This window comes from Liolophura sinensis, chromosome 11 (genome assembly GCF_032854445.1).
Source record: "Liolophura sinensis isolate JHLJ2023 chromosome 11, CUHK_Ljap_v2, whole genome shotgun sequence".
Lineage (NCBI taxonomy): Eukaryota > Metazoa > Mollusca > Polyplacophora > Chitonida > Chitonidae > Liolophura > Liolophura sinensis.
The window spans coordinates 32,523,259-32,543,562 of NC_088305.1; the positions used below are offsets into that span (position 1 = coordinate 32,523,259).

Here is a 20,304-nt window from a genome sequence, read left to right on the forward strand (position 1 = left end):
TGGCAAGAGCATATATATATATGTGTGTGTCCTCCTAGCTGTAATGTTTTAGCATGTTTCCAATATGCATTGAAAACCAAGCGTTTACATGCAGGTACAAGGCGAATCAGAATGTAAAAACAAAAGAAAAATAAGGACAACGAGCTTTTTATCATTTCCCCATGTCCATTCAAATGGGAGACAACTCATGATGCTGTTCATACGGCGGTCTCTGCAGATATTTATAACATAAACGTTCACCAAATGTGATTGAATTATTTAAGTAATCGTATCATATATTGATACATGTACTTTGCAGTTATGAACATACCGATACATGGGTGGATACAATGATCCGAAGGTACATCAAAAGATATGACTGATGTACGTAATGAATGTTTATTCTTTCGTCCTTGTCTTAACTCATGACACTGGCGCTGCTCAACATTTCTGTTGCAGCTAAATTTTTAGCACCTTGTCAATGTAATTATACCAACAACAATGCACAGGCCTACGGGCTGCTTGAAAGTTCAAGAGCATAACATTATACCACTTATTATCCTCTTGTACAGAAACTCAAATCCCGTCAATGCTGTTTCTGAAAAAATAAGCCACTGATGCTTAATTTCCTACCCAATTTTATCGCGCTCACTTGTCGCATGGACAGTACAAAGTGATTGGAACAAAAATTAAACCATACCAGACTATCCGGAAGTGAAGACGTCTTGGCCCAGGGCCGGAGATCTAGGCTACGCTGTAGTCGGCTTCTTGTTTTTCTTGTTTTGTAAAACTCACCCTTTCGACTCCAAAATGAATGCAATTGCCTCACAACAGGTAGGTAAAGCTGTATACTACTCTTACAATATCATTTAAATTCCTGAGAGCGCCCATGTCTCCTTTGCTTGTGAAATTTTCGCGTTTATCATCATTGGTGGTGCTGTTGTTGTTGTCACTGTTTATTGTCTATTATCCACTTTATAGCCCAGTTTGGATGTTGTTTGTTGAGTGGTAAGCTCACAACGCTTAGCGCGCTATTGCAAGTATGGAGACATTGTGGATGTCTTTGTCAGTACATAAAGCTTCATTGTGGCTTAAAGGGCTTTCCTCGTTGTGTTGAAAATTCCGTGCGTTAACGAAAATTGAGCCACAGAAGCTTTTATCTACACACATACTTTATCATACAGTACGAGTTAGTACGTGTGGAGAGACAAGATTGGACTAGGGGTAGCTGAAAACTTGTGTGAACTGAGCATTGGTCATTGCGTTTATATTATTACTTCATATTGCTGTTAGCAACCTTTGGATAGCAGTGGGTTTTGTCCAAACTCTGCCGGGTTTCCTCCAACCACGATGCTGGCCGCCATCGTATAAATGAAATATTCTTGAGTGCAGCGTAAAACACCAGTGAAATAAATTACTTTGTTCTGCGTAGCATTAATGTAAAATTTTGGATGTAATGATACATTATTAAGGCAGAACTTGCTGTCATTTGATAGACTGACAGTTGAGAGTCCTCCTCAAAGTCGAGACGGGGCCTTCGTGGCCTCAGGTGGCGCACCAGCAAAGTGCAGTGACGAAGGTGCCTCTCACTAATGCGGTTGCTATAAGTTCAAGTCTAGCTCATGCTGGCTCTCTCTCTTGCCGTAAGTGGGAAGGTCTTCCAGCAGCCTGCGGATGGTCATGGGTTTCCCCTCACTATAATGCTAGCCGTCCTCGTATAAGTGAAATATTCTTGTGTATGGCATAAAACACCAATCAAATAAATAAATAAATCAGAGTTGGGGAAATCAGGGAGTAAACCCAAGTCAGGTCATACCAAAGACTTTAAAAATGGCACTTGCTGCCTCTAGCTTGCTTGGCACTCAACACTGGGAAGTTAGAGCAGTCCTGACTGCTTGGATGGATGACTGGGTGGGTGTCATGCCTGGTGTCTTCTGCATGATTCCTCAGTGGCAGCATCACTTTGGCAGCATGGACTCACCCTGCCTCAAGAAGACGCAGTATATACATACACTAAGTGAATCCTCGTCATCATATAACTAAAAATTTGTCGAGTATGACAGATCAGTTGGTACGTCAGTCATGTTGAGAAACTGACACTTTCTTAAAATTTGTTATTTGAGTATCTCAAGCTATACAACAGTTCAACATGCAACAATGGACAACACTGATGTTTTGAAAGCTTATTATGGAGTGAGGTAGAAGTCTGAAGTGCCAGATGCTTTTAAAATGACAAGGAATTGACATTCTGACAGTGAGTTGATACGTTTTGGCACGAAAGATCAAACACAGGTGTGCTTGTGCATGCTGTCACATGTAAAAATGTTGACATTGTGACAGTTGTAAGGCACAATTGTTAGATATGGAATTACCACTCATATACTCCAAGGAATAAGATAAAAATTGACCAGAAGCCGGCATGAATGTAATTCCACAGACGCTTGTACATAATACAGTTGGTGTGCTTGTGCATGCTGTCACATGTAAAAATGTTGACATTGTGACAGTTGTAAGGCACAATTGTTAGATATGGAATTACCACTCATATACTCCAAGGAATAAGATAAAAATTGACCAGAAGCCGACATGAATGTAATTCCACAGACGCTTGCACATAATACAGTTTTGCCTCAGATTTTCATTCTGTCAACATTCTCATTGGAAGGCTCTGTTCCCATACTATGGACGCATTTCTCCGGCCATACATGAAGAGGTCTGATAGCAAACTGCAGATGGTCATGGGTTTCCCCCAAGCTCTGCCCGGTTTCCTCTCACCATAATGCTGGTATGAGTGAAATATTCTTGAGGGCAGCTTAAAACACCAATCAAATAAATAAAAAATAAAGTAAATGTTTACGTCCTCTCCTCTGTGAACTAGACCTTACCTGATATTAAAGATTCACAGCCAATTTCTTGTCTAAACTGTAACAACTTGCTGCATTTGATGTTGGCACTTCCCCAAAGAGTTACTGCAAGCTTTACCTGGTCGATCAGAAGCACATTCTGCTGGTGTACTCGCTCAGCTTGCAGTCCACAATATTTTTCAGCAGACTTAACTGCCCATACCCTGCCACATTGTTGTGGTGACCATTCCATCCACGTTTCCTCTATATGAGAAAGGGTAACCTGTCTTACTTGCTCCAGACTTAGTCCAGCTGTAAACTTGAGACGTGACACAAGTAGATATGCGTGAATTTGCCCCATTTTGTCATCCACTACACTTACAACACCACAGCATTTTAATAACAGAGAGGTTTAGTAACATTCCATTGTTTTAAAACTTCAGATTATAAGTAAACTTACAACATGCCTATTTTGTGTTGTTGAGCAGCCAAGGATGTTAAACCCTGCACAGCCCGGACCAGCTGCAGCCAGCTCTCTACCACAGGTGGACAGAGAGAAGATTTACCAGTGGATTGTCGAGCTGACCAGTCCTGACACCAGGGAGAACGCTCTACAGGAGCTCAGGTGCTTAGCTGAAAAGTGCAAACATTTCCAGTTGTGCTAAAATAGTGACTTATTACTGTCCTAATTTAAGGTGTGCTGCATGTATCACGTACCCACACCTAGCAACCTCCTGAACAAAGTCTAACAAAGTAGCCTAGTGAGACACACCTAAATCAAAAATCTGGGGAGAATGAATATAGGTGTGCAATCCACACTTCTGGTCTTTTGCAAGGTGTGGTAAACACACTCCTGCTCAAACACACATACACAACTGTAGGTCTGCCATAAACATCTTTATTTTGCAAGTTGTCACACTTTTTGATGTGTCTCAGAAGCCCAGATGGATGATTGAAGTGTACCCTTTCAGTCAGACTTGACTAATTATCACACATTATTGCCTTACATTGTTACAGTTACATGTATTTTTAAATGTCAGAAATTAGAAATGGTTGTGGGTTTCCCCCAGGCTCTGTTCGGTTTCCTCCCACCATAAACCTGACCGCCATCATATAATTGAAATGTTCTTTAATACTTTAACCCACCAATAGAATAAGTAAATAAAATTGCTAAAAATGTTTTCGTTAGAATGTAACTTGACAGACCCTCCCCGAAAGTCCCTACTCTTTTAGGTTTTGTTGGCAGTTCAATAAAAGCTTTTCTTAATGCTGATTTCTTTAAAACCCCTATCGTTTTTAGTAGCCAGAGCGTTCACTTATTATTCTTTGTTCTGTTGACAGCAAGAAGAGAGAAGTTGTGCAAGACTTGGCACCTATGTTATGGCATTCTTTTGGAACCATAGCTGCTTTGCTGCAAGAGATCATCAATATTTACCCAGCCATAAACCCTCCTCATTTGACGGTAGGCACCCGATTTCAGTTGACTTATTCCTTTTTTTACTGTTTGGAAGGGGTTATGGTACAGTATTGTGACAATGTAGCATTTTTAATATGCAAGCATTATCAGGCAGGCTCATTTGACATATTAAAGATGGTGTGTTATGTTATGATGCTGTATTTCAGGCTCAATAGCGTAATAGAATGTCCTTGTGCTGTATTTCAGGCTCAAGTTAGCATAAGAGGATGTGTGGTGGAGCTGTATTTCAGACTCATTAGCCTAATAGAATGTGTCTTGATGCTGTATTTCAGGCTCATTAGCCTAATAGAATGTGCCTTGATTCTGTATTTCAGGCTCATTAGCCTAATAGAATGTGTCTTGATTCTGTATTTCAGGCTCATTAGCCTAATAGAATGTGCCTTGATTCTGTATTTCAGGCTCATTAGCCTAATAGAATGTGTCTTGATTCTGTATTTCAGGTTCATTAGCCTAATAGAATGTGTTTAGGTGATGTATTTAAGGTAAATAGTAGCGCATTTTCCTTCCTATTTATGTGGTAAATTTGTCAACTTCAACGTCAAAAATATACATCCCTAGATTTTTGTATGATACCATGCCAACATATCCAAAAGTCAAACTAGCATGACTACCATTTTTTTCAACTGCGGCTGTTGGAAGTGAAGCTACAACAGCTTGTTACTTTGGTAAGAACACTGGGCAAAAAGTTTTCATTTATATCCAAAACACTGTGTCTGTGTAGCATTACTGTATTATTCAGTCAGTGGTCCTTCACACTTCTGTTACGAGACAAATTTGGGTCTCAGTTGCCCAAATTCCACAACTAAGGGCATAATACCATTGCCCAACCTTAAGGCTCATCGGTCTTACGTGTGCCAGAATATCTTTCAGGTTATAACTGAGTATTTTCAGGTCCACTGGTCTTACCAGAAATGTTTTAGTGCTGTATTTCAGGTTATAACAGAATGTATTTTAGGGCTGTATTTTAGGTTACAACAATGTATTTTGTTGCTCTATTTCAGGCTCACCAGTCTTATCAGAATGTGGTTTGATGCTGTTTTTCAGGCTCACTGGTCCTGTCAGAGTATGCTTTGGTGCTTTATTTCAGATTCACTGATCCTATCAGAATGTGTTTTGGTGCTGTATTTCAGGTTCACCAGTCATATCAGACTGTGTTTTGGTGCCGTATTTCAGGTTATAACAGGATGTATTTTGTTGCTGTATTTTAGGTTACAACATTGTATTTTGTTGCTTTATTTCAGGCTCGCCAGTCTTATCAGAATGTGGTTTGATGCTGTTTTTCAGGCTCATTGGTCCTGTCAGAGTGTGCTTTGTTGCTGTATTTCAGATTCACTGAATCTATCAGACTGTGTTTTGGTGATGTATTTCAGGTTACAACAATGTATTTTGCCATATTTCAGGTTCACTGGTCCTATCAGAATGTGTTTTGGTGCTTTATTTCAGATTCACTGATCCTATCAGACTGTGTTTTGGTGCTGTATTTCAGGTTACAACAATGTATTTTGCCATATTTCAGGTTCACTAGTCCTATCAGACTGTGTTTTGGTGCCGTATTTCAGGTTACAACAATGTATTTTGCCATATTTCAGGTTACAACAATGTATTTTGCCATATTTCAGGTTCACTAGTCCTATCAGACTGTGTTTTGGTGCCGTATTTCAGGTTACAACAATGTATTTTGCAATATTTCAGGTTCACTAGTCCTATCAGACTGTGTTTTGGTGCCGTATTTCAGGTTACAACAATGTATTTTGTTGCTGCATTTCAGGCTCATCAATCTAACAGAGTGTGCAATGCCCTCGCTCTGCTCCAGTGTGTTGCCTCCCATCCAGAGACCAGGTCTGCTTTCCTACAAGGTGAGCTGACTCCTTGCTGTTACTGTCGTAAGAGCTCACGATCCATTCGTAGTGGCTCAATTTCCTCTCTTTTAGTCACCCACAGTTCTCCCAAACTTATATTGCATGGACTTGTGTACTCTCATTGGGAAGGTGGCAAAGTGATGCATCACTGAAAACAAGCAGCTCGACACCGTGCTGGTTTGGAAACCACAGTGGCACCTCCTCAGATTTTAATTTACGAATTACATTAAACTAGAATTAGTGTAATTCTAGAATGTTCTGAATGGTTGCATTGTTGGTCAGAAAACATTCTTTCTGATCAACACGTTGTTTTCTCCCACAATTAAGGACATAATGAATGCATTGCTGCTGATTTAGTCTTATCCCTATCACTGTACTTGACAGTTTAATGCCCACAAATGCCAATGAATCCAGTCTCGTATCACCCTCTTTACCAGTCACAAAGGTCAATTAAAAACACTCGGGAATGTCATAAAGACAATATCACGGTAGGCATTCTCCACGGCTGGGTGTGGAGGCATAGAAGCTTTTTCTGTAGCATACAGTGTCTGAAATCTAACACATAGGTGGAGAATGTCGACCACATGGTTCACTGTGGAGATTTACTTTTTAATTTTGACAGAACTGTCTGCTTTAAATCTTGCATGTACGCTAGCTTGCAGAACTTAGGTGTAGACACAAATCTTCAGGCGTATACTGCACTATATTAGAAGGGTATCTAGTTTTTTAAGCGTAGTTACGCTTGTACGCCCCTTGTGTGTAGCACTGCATACATTGTGTCATGGAAGTTACAGCTGCTGCATTTTGCAACTCCATTGAAAACCGGCCTGAAAGGATGAATTCATGAGGGTTGTGTAAGACAGGCCAGGTACATCTGTCCCCAGAGCCATCTATGTTCTGTCACTGTATAAATAGGGCTGCTGACCATATAAAATAAATACACATATAGACAGAGTGCAATCCATGGTGATTTAAATATTGACCACCAAATTTCATGAAGTGTGGTAATCATTGTTCTCACTTGATTCTGATCAAGCCACTGTGCTAGGGGTGTATACATTGCTGCTATTTAACCATCAGTACATGAATACATACATCATCACTGCCCTCTGAATATTCTTATATAAGAGAGATAGCTTGGATTTTGAGCACCTCTCCAGCAATGACCATACAGATATATGTACTAGCACCTTGATTGTCTTCCATGTGTACATGTATTTGTCTGTCTTTGCAGCTCACATACCATTGTTTCTGTATCCATTCCTACATACGGTCAGCAAGACACGGCCTTTTGAGTACCTCCGGTTGACCAGCCTAGGGGTCATTGGAGCTCTTGTCAAGGTAAGTAAAAGCAGTAGACAGTGTACAGTACACATCCAGGCTTACCAGGGTACCGAGGACCTTGCTAGTTGAGCAAATATTAGTTTCACACCATTTAATAATAAAGGGAATTGAGACAAATATATGTAATGTTTTTCTTTATGTCGAAAGAAGGTACATATCTACGTATTTGCTACTGATTGGCAATAATTGCCCCTATTCAGATGAGGGCTGTGTATAACCCAGTTGGGACCTGCCGAACGCCAGCCAGCAGGAACTTGACATCAAATAATCCTTTCTTTGCTCATCATGACAACATTCACATTAATTCATTTATTTGTTCTATCGGTGTTTTACGTTCTACTCAAGAGTATTTCTCTCACACAGTGGCGGCCAGCACTATGGTGGGATAAAACTGAGCAGAGCCCAGGGGAACCCACGAACATGCGCAGAACATCGCATTTAAGACAGCGTGGCCTTTACAACAGAAACTCAAACATTTTAGACGTTGTGTTATTATCCATTTTGGACATAACAATGGCTCAATGTTCTGCTTCACTTAGGCATCATCTAGCGGATTTTAGAAATATGCTGTCTGCCCATTCCAACGCTAAGCGTACCTGATTTGAGAAACGGGTCAACAACCTGCCAGTTCAGGTGGCCAAGCAAATCAGACACTGCTAGCCAGTTCAGGTAGTCAAGTGAATCGAATACTGCTAGCCAGTTGGAAGTGGTCAAGTAAATCAGATACTGCTAGCCAGTTCAGGTGGTGATGTAAATCAGATACTGCTAGCCAGTTGAAGTAGTCAAGTAAATCAGACACTGCTAGCCAGTTGAAGTGATCAAGTAAATCAGACACTGCTAGCCAGATCAGGTGGTGATGTAAATCAGACACTGCTAGCCAGTTCAGGTAGTCAAGTAAATCAGACACTGCTAGCCAGATCAGGTGGTGATGTAAATCAGATACTGCTAGCCAGTTCAGGTGGTGATGTAAATCGAATACTGCTAGCCAGTTGGAAGTGGTCAAGTAAATCAGACACTGCTAGCCAGTTCAGGGTAGTCAAGTAAATCGAATACTGCTAGCCAGTTGGAAGTGGTCAAGTAAATCAGACACTGCTAGCCAGTTCAGGTGGTGATGTAAATCAGATATTGCTAGCCAGATCAGGTGGCCAGGTAAATCAGACACTGCTAGCCAGTTCAGGTAGTCAAGTAAATCGAATACTGGCAGCCAGTTGAAGTGGTCAAGTAAATCAAATGCTGCTAGCCAGTCGAAGTGGTCAAGTAAATCAAATACTGCTAGCCAGTTCAAGTGGTCAGGTAAATCAAATACTGTTAGCCAGTTCAAGTGGTAATGTAAATCAAATACTGCTAGCCAGTTGAAGTGGTCAAGTAAATCAAATACTGCTAGCCAGTTGAAGTGGTCATGTAAATCAGATACTGCTAGCCAGTTGAAGTGGTCAGGTAAATCAAATACTGCTAGCCAGTTGAAGTGGTCAAGTAAATCACATTCTGCTAGCCAGTTGGAGTGGTCAAGTAAATCAAATACTGCTAGCCAGTTCAGGTAGTCAAGTAAATTGAATACTGCTAGCCAGTTGAAGTGGTCAAGTAAATCAAATACTGCTAGCCAGTTTAGGTGATGATGTAAATCAACTACTGCTAGCCAGTTCAGGTGGTGATGTAAATCAAATACTGTTAGCCAGTTGAAGTGGTCAAGTCAGTCAAGTACTGCTAGCTTGTTGAAGTGGCCAGGTAAATCAGATACTGCTAGCCAGTTTAGGTGGTGATGTGAATCAGATACTGCTAGCCAGTTCAGGTGGTGATGTAAATCAGATACTGCTAGCCAGTTCAGGTGGTGATGTAAATCAGATACTGCTAGCCAGTTCAGGTGATCAGGTAAATCAGATACTGTTAGCCAGTTGAAGTGGTCAAGTAAATCAGATACTGCTAGCCAGTTTAGGTGGTGATGTAAATCAGATACTGCTAGCCAGTTCAGGTGGTGATGTAAATCAGATACTGCTAGCCATTTCAGGTGATCAGGTAAATCAGATACTGCTAGCCAGTTGAAGTGGTCAAGTAAATCAGATATTGCTAGCCAGATCAGCTGGTGATGTAAATCAGATACTGCTAGCCAGTTGAAGTGGTCAAGTAAATCAGATACTGTTAGCCAGTTGAAGTGGTCAAGTAAATCAGATACTGCTAGCCAGTTCAGGTGGTGATGTAAATCAGATACTGCTAGCCAGTTGAAGTGGTCAAGTAAATCAGATACTGCTAGCCAGTTGAAGTGGTCAAGTAAATCAGATACTGCTAGCCAGTTGAAGTGGTCAAGTAAATCAGATACTGTTAGCCAGTTGAAGTGGTCAAGTAAATCAGATACTGCTAGCCAGTTGAAGTGGTCAAGTAAATCAGACACTGCTAGCCAGTTGAAGTGGTCAAGTAAATCAGACACTGCTAGCCAGTTGAAGTGGTCAAGTAAATCAGACACTGCTAGCCAGTTGAAGTGGTCAAGTAAATCGAATACTGCTAGCCAGTTGAAGTGGTCAAGTAAATCAGATACTGCTAGCCAGTTGAAGTGGTCAAGTAAATCAGATACTGCTAGCCAGTTGAAGTGGTCAAGTAAATCAGATACTGCTAGCCAGTTGAAGTGGTCAAGTAAATCAGATACTGCTAGCCAGTTGAAGTGGTCAAGTAAATCAGATACTTCTAGCCAGTTTAGGTGGTCAAGTAAATCAGATACTGCTAGCCAGTTGAAGTGGCCAGTTGGAAGTGGTCAAGTAAATCAGACACTGCTAGCCAGTTCAGGTGGTGATGTAAATCAGATATTGCTAGCCAGATCAGGTGGCCAAGTAAATCAGACACTGCTAGCCAGTTCAGGTAGTCAAGTAAATCGAATACTGCTAGCCAGTTGAAGTGGTCAAGTAAATCAAATGCTGCTAGCCAGTCGAAGTGGTCAAGTAAATCAAATACTGCTAGCCAGTTCAAGTGGTCAGGTAAATCAAATACTGTTAGCCAGTTCAAGTGGTAATGTAAATCAAATACTGCTAGCCAGTTGAAGTGGTCAAGTAAATCAAATACTGCTAGCCAGTTGAAGTAGTCATGTAAATCAGATACTGCTAGCCAGTTGAAGTGGTCAAGTAAATCACATTCTGCTAGCCAGTTGGAGTGGTCAAGTAAATCAAATACTGCTAGCCAGTTCAGGTAGTCAAGTAAATTGAATACTGCTAGCCAGTTGAAGTGGTCAAGTAAATCAAATACTGCTAGCCAGTTTAGGTGGTGATGTAAATCAAATACTGTTAGCCAGTTGAAGTGGTCAAGTCAGTCAAGTACTGCTAGCTTGTTGAAGTGGCCAAGTAAATCAGATACTGCTAGCCAGTTTAGGTGGTGATGTAAATCAGATACTGCTAGCCAGTTCAGGTGGTGATGTAAATCAGATACTGCTAGCCAGTTCAGGTGGTGATGTAAATCAGATACTGCTAGCCAGTTTAGGTGGTGATGTAAATCAGATACTGCTAGCCAGTTCAGGTGATCAGGTAAATCAGATACTGTTAGCCAGTTGAAGTGGTCAAGTAAATCAGACACTGCTAGCCAGTTTAGGTGGTGATGTAAATCAGATACTGCTAGCCAGTTGAAGTGGTCAAGTAAATCAGATACTGCTAGCCAGTTGAAGTGGTCAAGTAAATCAGATACTGCTAGCCAGTTGAAGTGGTCAAGTAAGTCAGATACTTCTAGCCAGTTGAAGTGGTCAAGTAAATCAGATACTGCTAGCCAGTTGAAGTGGTCAAGTAAATCAGATACTGCTAGCCAGTTGAAGTGGTGATGTAAATCAGATACTGCTAGCCAGTTGAAGTGGTCAAGTAAATCAGATACTGCTAGCCAGTTGAAGTGGTCAAGTAAATCAGATACTGCTAGCCAGTTGAAGTGGTCAAGTAAATCAGATACTGCTAGCCAGTTGAAGTGGTCAAGTAAATCAGATACTGCTAGCCAGTTGAAGTGGTCAAGTAAATCAGACACTGCTAGCCAGTTGAAGTGGTCAAGTAAATCAGATACTGCTAGCCAGTTCAGGTGGTGATGTTCAGGCTTATAATAATAATATCTTTATTTATTGAAGGTAACTCAGTCAATTTGTACAAAACTGTCTTTTCCCCAGGGCCTTCAGAGATAAAGACAAAACAATACATAGAAACAGTTAAACAATGACAAAGCACACAGGTGCTTTGTCACGCCATGCTTGTCCGATCCCGCCACATCTGTTCCAACCAGCAGGTCAGACAGTATAGTGGGAGACGGCCCCTTCCCTCCCCTTCCCGCCCTGCCTACTGGCTGGAACCCGCTACACACTTGTACAAAGCACAAACCAAGTGGGTGGGAGATGGCCTCATTCCCATCCCCCATTTGAAGTGATACTTTTTATGCCAACACTAACTTTTCTGATAGGACATTAATCAGTCTTCATGGTGGTGGGTTTCCCCCGGCTGTGCCCGGTTACCACCCACCATAACGCTGGCCGCCATCATATATGGGAAATATTCTTGAGTACGGCGTAAAACAGCAATCAAATAAATAAATAAATAATCAATCTTCACAACAATCGCCCTGTAAGGTCGACGAATGAGTCAAAGCCAAACAAAATGTCTTACTTGAAAAATACTTAACTTTTAGGTCATATACAGTAAGGACATGTCATACATGATCCCTGCTAGTTAAATTAATCAGCCTTTTGATCAGAGGTCGGTTTCACAAAAGTTGATAAGTTCAGTTAATTATTTAAGTCCAACATTGAGTGTTCGTTGGCAGAGCTGAAGTCAGATACTTCATAAGTGCAGAATCGTGTTGCTCAAGCAAAACACTTTTTGCAAAGCTTTCTAATAGTCTACATAAGGACATGCTTTTAGTAGTGTACATGTGGACAACATTTTAGTAGTCTACATGTAAATCTTATTTGGCCACACATTTAGTAGTCTAATTTGGCCACACATTTAGTAGTCTAATTTGGCCACACATTTAGTAGTCTAATTTGGGCACACTTTTAGTAGTCTAATTTGGCCACACATTTGGTAGTCTAATTTGGTAGCACTTTTAGTAGTCTAATTTGGCCACACATTTAGTAGTCTAATTTGGCCACACATTTAGTAGTCTAATTTGGGCACACTTTTAGTAGTCTAATTTGGGCACACTTTTAGTAGTCTAATTTGGTAGCACTTTTAGTAGTCTAATTTGGGCACACTTTAAGTAGTCTGAATTGGGCACCTTATTCACAGTCTAATTTGGGCACTCTTTTTGTAGTCTAATTTGGGCACACTTTTAATAGTCTAATTTGGGAACACTTTTAGTAGTCTAATTTGGGCACACTTTAAGTAGTCTGAATTGGGCACCTTATTCACAGTCTAATTTGGGCACACTTTTAGTAGTCTAATTTGGGCACACTTTTAGTAGTCTAATTTGGGCACACTTTTAGTAGTCTAATTTGGGAACACTTTTAGTAGTCTGAATTGGGCAACCATTTAGCAGTCTTAATTTGAACTCACAGGGACTGCATTGGTGAAAGGCTTTTAATTCTGGGTCATTACTAACCCCCTCAGCCTTGGAGGTCCTCACTTTTATTGTTAAAGTTCCATACATATCTTAGTAAAATCAGTGAACATGATTAGAGGGAGTTCTTTCATATACTCAAGTCGTGTGCTGTAGTATTGCCACGTAAAAGGAAAACATGAATGAGGTTGAACATGAAGTCTAGAAGGCATTGAATTGAGTACAAGAACAGTGTCAAGATCAAACCAATCCTATTTGAACATGGTGTAAATATACAGATATACTTTTACAACTAATCCTACTTGTACATGTTGTAACTGTACAGATATACTTTTACAACTAATCCTACTTGTACATGTTGTAAATATACAGATATACTTTTACAACTAATCCTACTTGTACATGTTGTAACTGTACAGATATACTTTTACAACTAATCCTACTTGTACATGTTGTAACTGTACAGATATACTTTTACAATTAATCCTACTTGTATGTGTTGTAACTATACAGATATACTTTTACAACTAATCCTACTTGTACATGTTGTAACTATACAGATATACTTTTACAACTAATCCTACTTTTAGGTGTTGTAAATATACAGATATACTTTTACAACTAATCCTACTTGTACATGTTGTAACTGTACAGATATACTTTTACAGTTAATCCTACTTGTACATGTTGTAACTGTACAGATATGCTTTCACAGAAACATGATCAAACACAGTATTTGACATGAGTGGAAAGATTTATTTATTTATTTGATTGGTGTTTCATGCCAGACTCAAGATTTGGGTGGAAAGAAATTCATTTTAATGATGGTAATGCTGTATGTTTGTTTTTGCCACAGACTGATGAACAAGAAGTGATCAACTTTCTGCTTACCACCGAGATTATTCCCCTTTGTTTGCGGATAATGGAAGCGGGCAGCGAGCTTTCAAAAACAGTGAGTACAAGCTTAAGACTTTCAGATTGGCATTCTGGCATAGTAGGGGAGTTTCAGGTTCAGTTTTTGTTAGTCGCTGAAGATAAATGAAGTCCTGCTGTACAAGGTAACCTGTCAGAAATCTTAGGCAACTTTTTATCACATAAAATGTAGTGTATGTAAATACTATAAAATGGCTGTCTAAAAAATGTTTCACAGAAGTTATTTTATAGATTAAATGGACATTGGCCAGCATTGAGGAGCTGATTGTGAACTGAATATTGAGGAGCTGATTGTGAACTGAATATTGAGGAGCTGATTGTGAACTGAATGACTGTCATTCTATAAACTTGTTGCATATGTGCAAGGTCTTTATGCAAAGGATATTCTGAGAACATTATTGTGGGTAGTCTGATAAAAATTATTTTTTTGTGAAGTTCAGAAATTGTCAACCCAACAAATTTAGTTTTGTCTCTGAAAGCAAATTAAAAAAGTGTATAAGCCTCACTAAGAGTTGCTCTTTCATATGCAAAACCTTTGAGGAAGTAGGGCAGTTCCTGAAGGAAAGAGGTAGCATATATGTGCCTTGGGAACATGGTGAGACAGATAATCAGTCGGCAAAACAGCTAAAGTTTCCAAACATTTTTGACATTGAAGTTAGATGATACAGTAGAGCTTTCTTTAACTTTAGAGAGAGTTTGATAAGACTTTAAGGTCAAATCTCCCCTGTGGGAGGTAGTTAGTATAAGACATACCACCATATGTGTCAACAAATTCAGGTTGATTTGTTTAGTTCTGTGTACTGCTGTTTAATAAATAATTGAATAACTAATAAAGAGGCAAAAGTGCTGTGACTGTCTTGGGTTTACCACTGCTCAAAGAATACACTGATCTTAACAAGGATGCAGATGCCAGCTGGGTATCCACAAAGCTACGAATCTTGTGTTGTGATTAAAAAATTAGGGCATTTAAGACGTTTCAAACTGAATTGGTACTCTGAGGTACGCTGAGGCCGGTAATTTACTACAGCTCTCCAGTTTTCACCATTCTTAAACCTGACTGCTGTAATATAAGTGAAAAATTCTTGAGTACAGCATTAAACAACCATTGAGGTAAAAAATGAACAAATATAAAGGCAAATAACAATGTTCATGAATTTTAAAAATACAAATTTTTCAGGTATATATTTAACTAGTACAACTTGTTTCTTTTTTGTTTGTTTTATTTTTTACACTGGAACTGCTCTCAGGAAGGTTAAAAAAGTTTTTCTTATGGTTCCTAAACATTTTTAAAAAGTTGTGATTGGTGGTGGTTTGTTGAAACCTGTATATGTATGTTTGATGGAGATTTTTACACCTGTGTGTGTTTGTGAGTAGTACATATATGTAAGTTTATGTGGACAGTTTCATGATCACATTTATCTATCATTCTTCATTTACAGGTAGCCACATTTATCCTCCAGAAGATACTCCTGGATGAAACGGGTCTGTCCTACATCTGCCAGACCTATGAGCGCTTCTCACACGTGGCCATGATTCTGGTAAGAGTTCAGGAATTGGGGTCACCTCCCTTTCCACGGGGGGAGGGGTGGATGGGGGAGGTGTATATTCTCACATTGGATTCTAAATGAGCTGACTCAAAATTAATTAGTACACACTTCACAGTCTTATAGAGTGTATTTGTCTTGTATTAGTGAAAACTCCTTTAGTAATGATAATGGTTTTGCTCACCAAGCAGGGCATGGGGGGAAAGTCGGAAAGAGCTCACTATAGAGGGACATTCAAAGACATACATACTTGTACATGCATCCGTTCATTTGTACATCCATCCATTCACTCATTTGTACATCTATTCATTCATTGGTACATTCATCCATACATTCATCCGTTCATTTGTGTATCCATCCCTTCACTCATTTGTACCTTCAGCCATTCATTTGTTTCTACATTCATCTGTTTGTTTGTACATCTGTTTATTTGTACATTCATCCTTTCATTTGTACATTATAATTGGGAAGGGCTGCATCAACCTGCAGATGGTCGTGGGTTTCCCCCCCGGGCTCTGCCCAGTTTCCTCCCACCATAATGCTGGTCGCTATCATATAAGTGAAATATTCTTGAGTATGGCGTAGAACACCAATCAGATAAATCAAATAAATACATCATTTGTACATTCATCCATTCGTTGGTATATTCATCCATTCACTTATACATTCAACCATTTATCCATCCATTTATTTGTGAACTCAACCATTTATTTGTGAACTCAACCATTTATTTGTACATTCATCTATTTATTTGAACATGTACATTCATCCATTCATTAGATTCAGTATCATTTGTGGATACATTGTAGCAGCAGTATAATTTTATAACTGTTGTTTCTTCTCCAGTTGCACGGGGGAAGGTCCACCAGCAACCTGCAGATATGCATTGATTTCTCTCCTGCTCCCACCCTAATATTAGCCACCGTCATATAGGTGAAATAGCTCAGATAAATATTGCTGCTGCTGTTGTTGTTGTGACAGGGTAAGATGGTGCTTCACTTGTCCAAAGAGCCTTCAGCCAGACTCCTCAAGCATGTGGTCAGGTGCTATCTACGATTATCTGATAATCCCAGGTAAAACGACTGCCCTAATCACACCTCAGGTGTTATCTACAACTCTCTGATCAATCGTGGTAAAATGTCGCCACCACTCCTGTCTAAACTGCCTTAATCACACCTCAGGTGTTATCTACAACTCTTTGATCAATCGTGGTAAAGTGTCGCCACCACTCCAGTGTAAACTGCCTTAATCACACGTCAGGTGTTATCTACAATTCTCTGATCAATCGTGGTAAAATGTCGCCACCACTCCAGTGTAAACTGCCTTAATCACACGTCAAGCGTTATCTACAACTCTCTAATCAATCGTGGTAAAGTGTCGCCACCACTCCAGTGTAAACTGCCTTAATCACACCTCAGGTGTTATCTACAACTCTCTGATCAATGGTGGTAAAATGTTGCCACCACTCCAGTGTAAACTGCCTTAATCACACGTCAAGCGTTATCTACAACTCTCTAATCAATTGTGGTAAAGTGTCGCCACCACTCCAGTGTAAACTGCCTTAATCACACGTCAAGCGTTATCTACAACTCTCTAATCAATCGTGGTAAAGTGTCGCCACCACTCCAGTGTAAACTGCCTTAATCACACGTCAGGCGTTATCTACAACTCTCTGATCAATCGTGGTAAAATGTCGCCACCACTCCAGTGTAAACTGCCTTAATCACACGTCAGGCGTTATCTACAACTCTCTGATCAACCGTGGTAAAATGTCGCCACCACTCCAGTGTAAACTGCCTTAATCACACGTCAGGTGTTATCTACAACTCTCTGATCAATCTTGGTAAAATGTCTTAATCACACGTCAGGTGTTTAATGTTAAGATACCATTTTTCATATTGATACCAATGCTGTACAAGTTGTGTATAAAGGTTTGAATTGATATAATTTGAGGTTCAAAAATTCTGCATTTCACCTTATGTTTGCTTGTAAAGATGTACTTAAAGGCCTGAAAATGATACATTTCAGGCTGACGTGTCAGTTTTTGTAATAAGAAATTAATTATACTTCACAAAAAAAAAAATAGAAATATGCTAACCTTTAGTTGAAATACAGTAAGGCTTACATTGTGGGCAAGATTTTGACTTGCATGCTACTGTTGGGAGCTGCGGCCTCAAACTGTAAAGGGAAATATTGAAAAAGGCTAGGCTTCTGAGATTGGTGGTTAGGATTTTATCGAATAGTAACACATCTGATTTTACAAGAGGAATCGTTTACCTCACCCTATACTCGACCGTTTGTAATTGCAGGGCTCGTGAGGCATTACGGCAGTGTCTCCCTGACCAGCTGAAGGACAACACATTTGGGACATGCCTGAAGGATGACAACTCCACCAAACGCTGGTTGATGCAACTCCAGCAGAATCTTGAGACGCCCAGTGTACCAGACCCACGTGGTATGCCGTTACATCAACAACAATGACTAGTGTAATCCTTCAGCAACACAAACTGATGTTCCCCAGGCCTTAAACAAGTTTTAACAAAGCCTCATGGAGGTTTTATTCGTAAACGATGTCATATTATTCAGCCGAAAAAGGAGAAAGTGTACACTTATGGAGAAAAAGATGCCATTGGTCAAATTTACACAAACTGTGCTGGACAGAAGTGGAAATTTCAAACTTTGTTGAAACCTTTGTTTGTTCATCCCGGAAATTTATTCCAGTATAGTTTGACCTGTTTAATTGTATCATCCTCAGTCAACAAATATCCGGTTCAGTAAATTTTGCCATTTGTTTGATAAATTTGCATCCCCACCCCCAAATCATGTGCTGGACAGGCTAGGGCTGATGATCATCTCCTGTCAGTTCACTGGAGTGAGAATTCAAAACACCTTTCCCTAAGCTATCAATCAAAGCCTGTCCAAAAAACTGTTTTTCAGGCTTTGAATAAAACAATGTCAGAAATGTGTTTTTTCCCAGCTTACAAGTAAAATTTGTCAGAAATTCAGTTTTCTCAGCTTTAAAAGCTGCAAAAGGGTGTCTGAAAAGGTGGTTTTTGGCCAGCTTTATAATACCAGTAAAAAACAGGGTATCCATTTTTTTGTGTCATGGGTTATTATGATAGCAGTTTCAGAAATACTTGGATTCTCAACACTTCAGTTTACAATCCCCCCTCTCTTTCAGTGAAATTGTGACCAATTCACTGCTTCGTCTTTTCTCTTCAGTCTTGAAAGGAAAAAGATAGACTCTAAGGTGATCAAATGAATCTTTGCTTTGATCAGACATGTTTTGTTAACAACACATCAGTTTTGTTATAGTGTAGCAATATTTAGAAGGATGGCATTTTGTGGTTGTGGGTTTCCACAAAGATTCACGTTTGGTCAAAGCGTGCTCGATTCGTGGCAGGTTGGTGAGAATTCGTGCGAATGCCACGCGGGTTTAAGGTCATTTATCGGATGTCCAAAACTTTATTTGGAAGGAACGTCAGTAAAGATTATAGTTGTGTTGTTGATATAGACTGTTTCAAGTGACATCATGTTGCAGTGGGTCTTGTGTCAGAGGTGTAGAAAGCGAGCTGTACATATCGAAGTATGTTCTGGTCAAATGATAGTGATGGACAGTGTGCCGTCAGCAACAAGAGCAAAATTAAAACTACTTTTGAGTCCATGTTTTTCAGGTTGTCCGCGAATGTAGCGTAAGAATGTAAGAGATGTTTGACAGAGGAGTATTCTTCAACGATTTTGTTGATTTCTTTATTTGTATTATTTTTTGTTTTGCCATGTTGCACCAAAGTGAAAAGTGCACAGATTTTACGTGCTATTTAAATTCAGGTGCTGAACGTTTATGCATACTCAAGGAACTGAGGTTTGGTTTAATTGTGTAAAGGTGGATTATACCCGATAAGGGTGCATTTTGGTGCCCTTCTCGACTGGGTGATGCTTTGATTATTTTTGCAAGTTGGAGTGAACAAGAAGTTAGTTTTTTTAACCACAATTATGTTAATTTGAAACAGTGTTCTCGTGCATTTTACGATTTTCTCCGAAGGGAAGCCGTTTTGTTTATTAAGAGATGTTAACAGATGTTAAGTATTATTCATTTAGTACGAATTTCTCAGTTTCCTGGAGCATAATTAAGATATAACGTTATGTAATAAAAGCTTATTTTTTTAACAGCAGGGCTGTAAATATTTTCCTTAAAATTATCAGGCCGTTGGAAAAAGAGCCCGCATGAGCACAGACTTGGCTAAAAAGAATGTTGTTTGAACAATATATACAATATATATATATATATATATATATATATATAATGTGTGTTAAGTAAGGACCATATTAAATCCAGAAAGTATTTGCTCCAGAAATCAAGGTCTGTACTAAAGTCTACCGCGAGTTCCGCAAATAAAACGGTCTCTGTAACACACAATTAAGTTGTGCGACGCCCAACTAGTTGCGCCTGCCGCGAAATCACGCACTCTTTGTAGAAAGGCGTCAGGCCAGAAACCAACCGTGATAGAGTATTTCGTTCGTCTTTGGGAGACTAATGTCCAGTTGTTTACCAATCAATAGAATCAACATATTGCTCCCATTCTCTCTGACCCCGCCATTAATGTGTACATATACATGTATCAAGCCGTACAACCGGTAATCGCTTGCCTTTGCGTGCGTTCAGAAGAAGTGAATGACATGTATAGATGTTGTATATTTTGTATATGTTATAAATTGTTAAAAAGAAACTGTCACCAGTTACGTGTGGGCTTCCTTTTTTCGTAATATATTGCCGTTTTTTGAGTTAACCAAATTCTCGTCTACAGGAAGTAATATGAGGAGAA

General features: G+C 39.6%; 1 protein-coding gene and 1 pseudogene across 1 annotated transcript; both read left to right on the top strand.

Annotated features, from left to right (window-relative positions):
- The first annotated feature begins 724 nt into the window (after positions 1-724).
- On the top strand, positions 725-19,745 carry LOC135477535 (CCR4-NOT transcription complex subunit 9). Its single transcript, XM_064757676.1, has 9 exons — positions 725-813; positions 3,311-3,447; positions 4,164-4,284; positions 6,068-6,155; positions 7,393-7,499; positions 13,861-13,956; positions 15,377-15,475; positions 16,463-16,554; positions 17,791-19,745. Exons 1-9 carry the CDS (start codon positions 790-792, stop codon positions 17,960-17,962), a joined length of 936 nt encoding a protein of 311 aa, XP_064613746.1. The 5' UTR covers positions 725-789; the 3' UTR covers positions 17,963-19,745.
- On the top strand, positions 9,972-11,359 carry LOC135477716 (uncharacterized; annotated as a pseudogene).
- Positions 19,746-20,304: the final 559 nt, after the last annotated feature.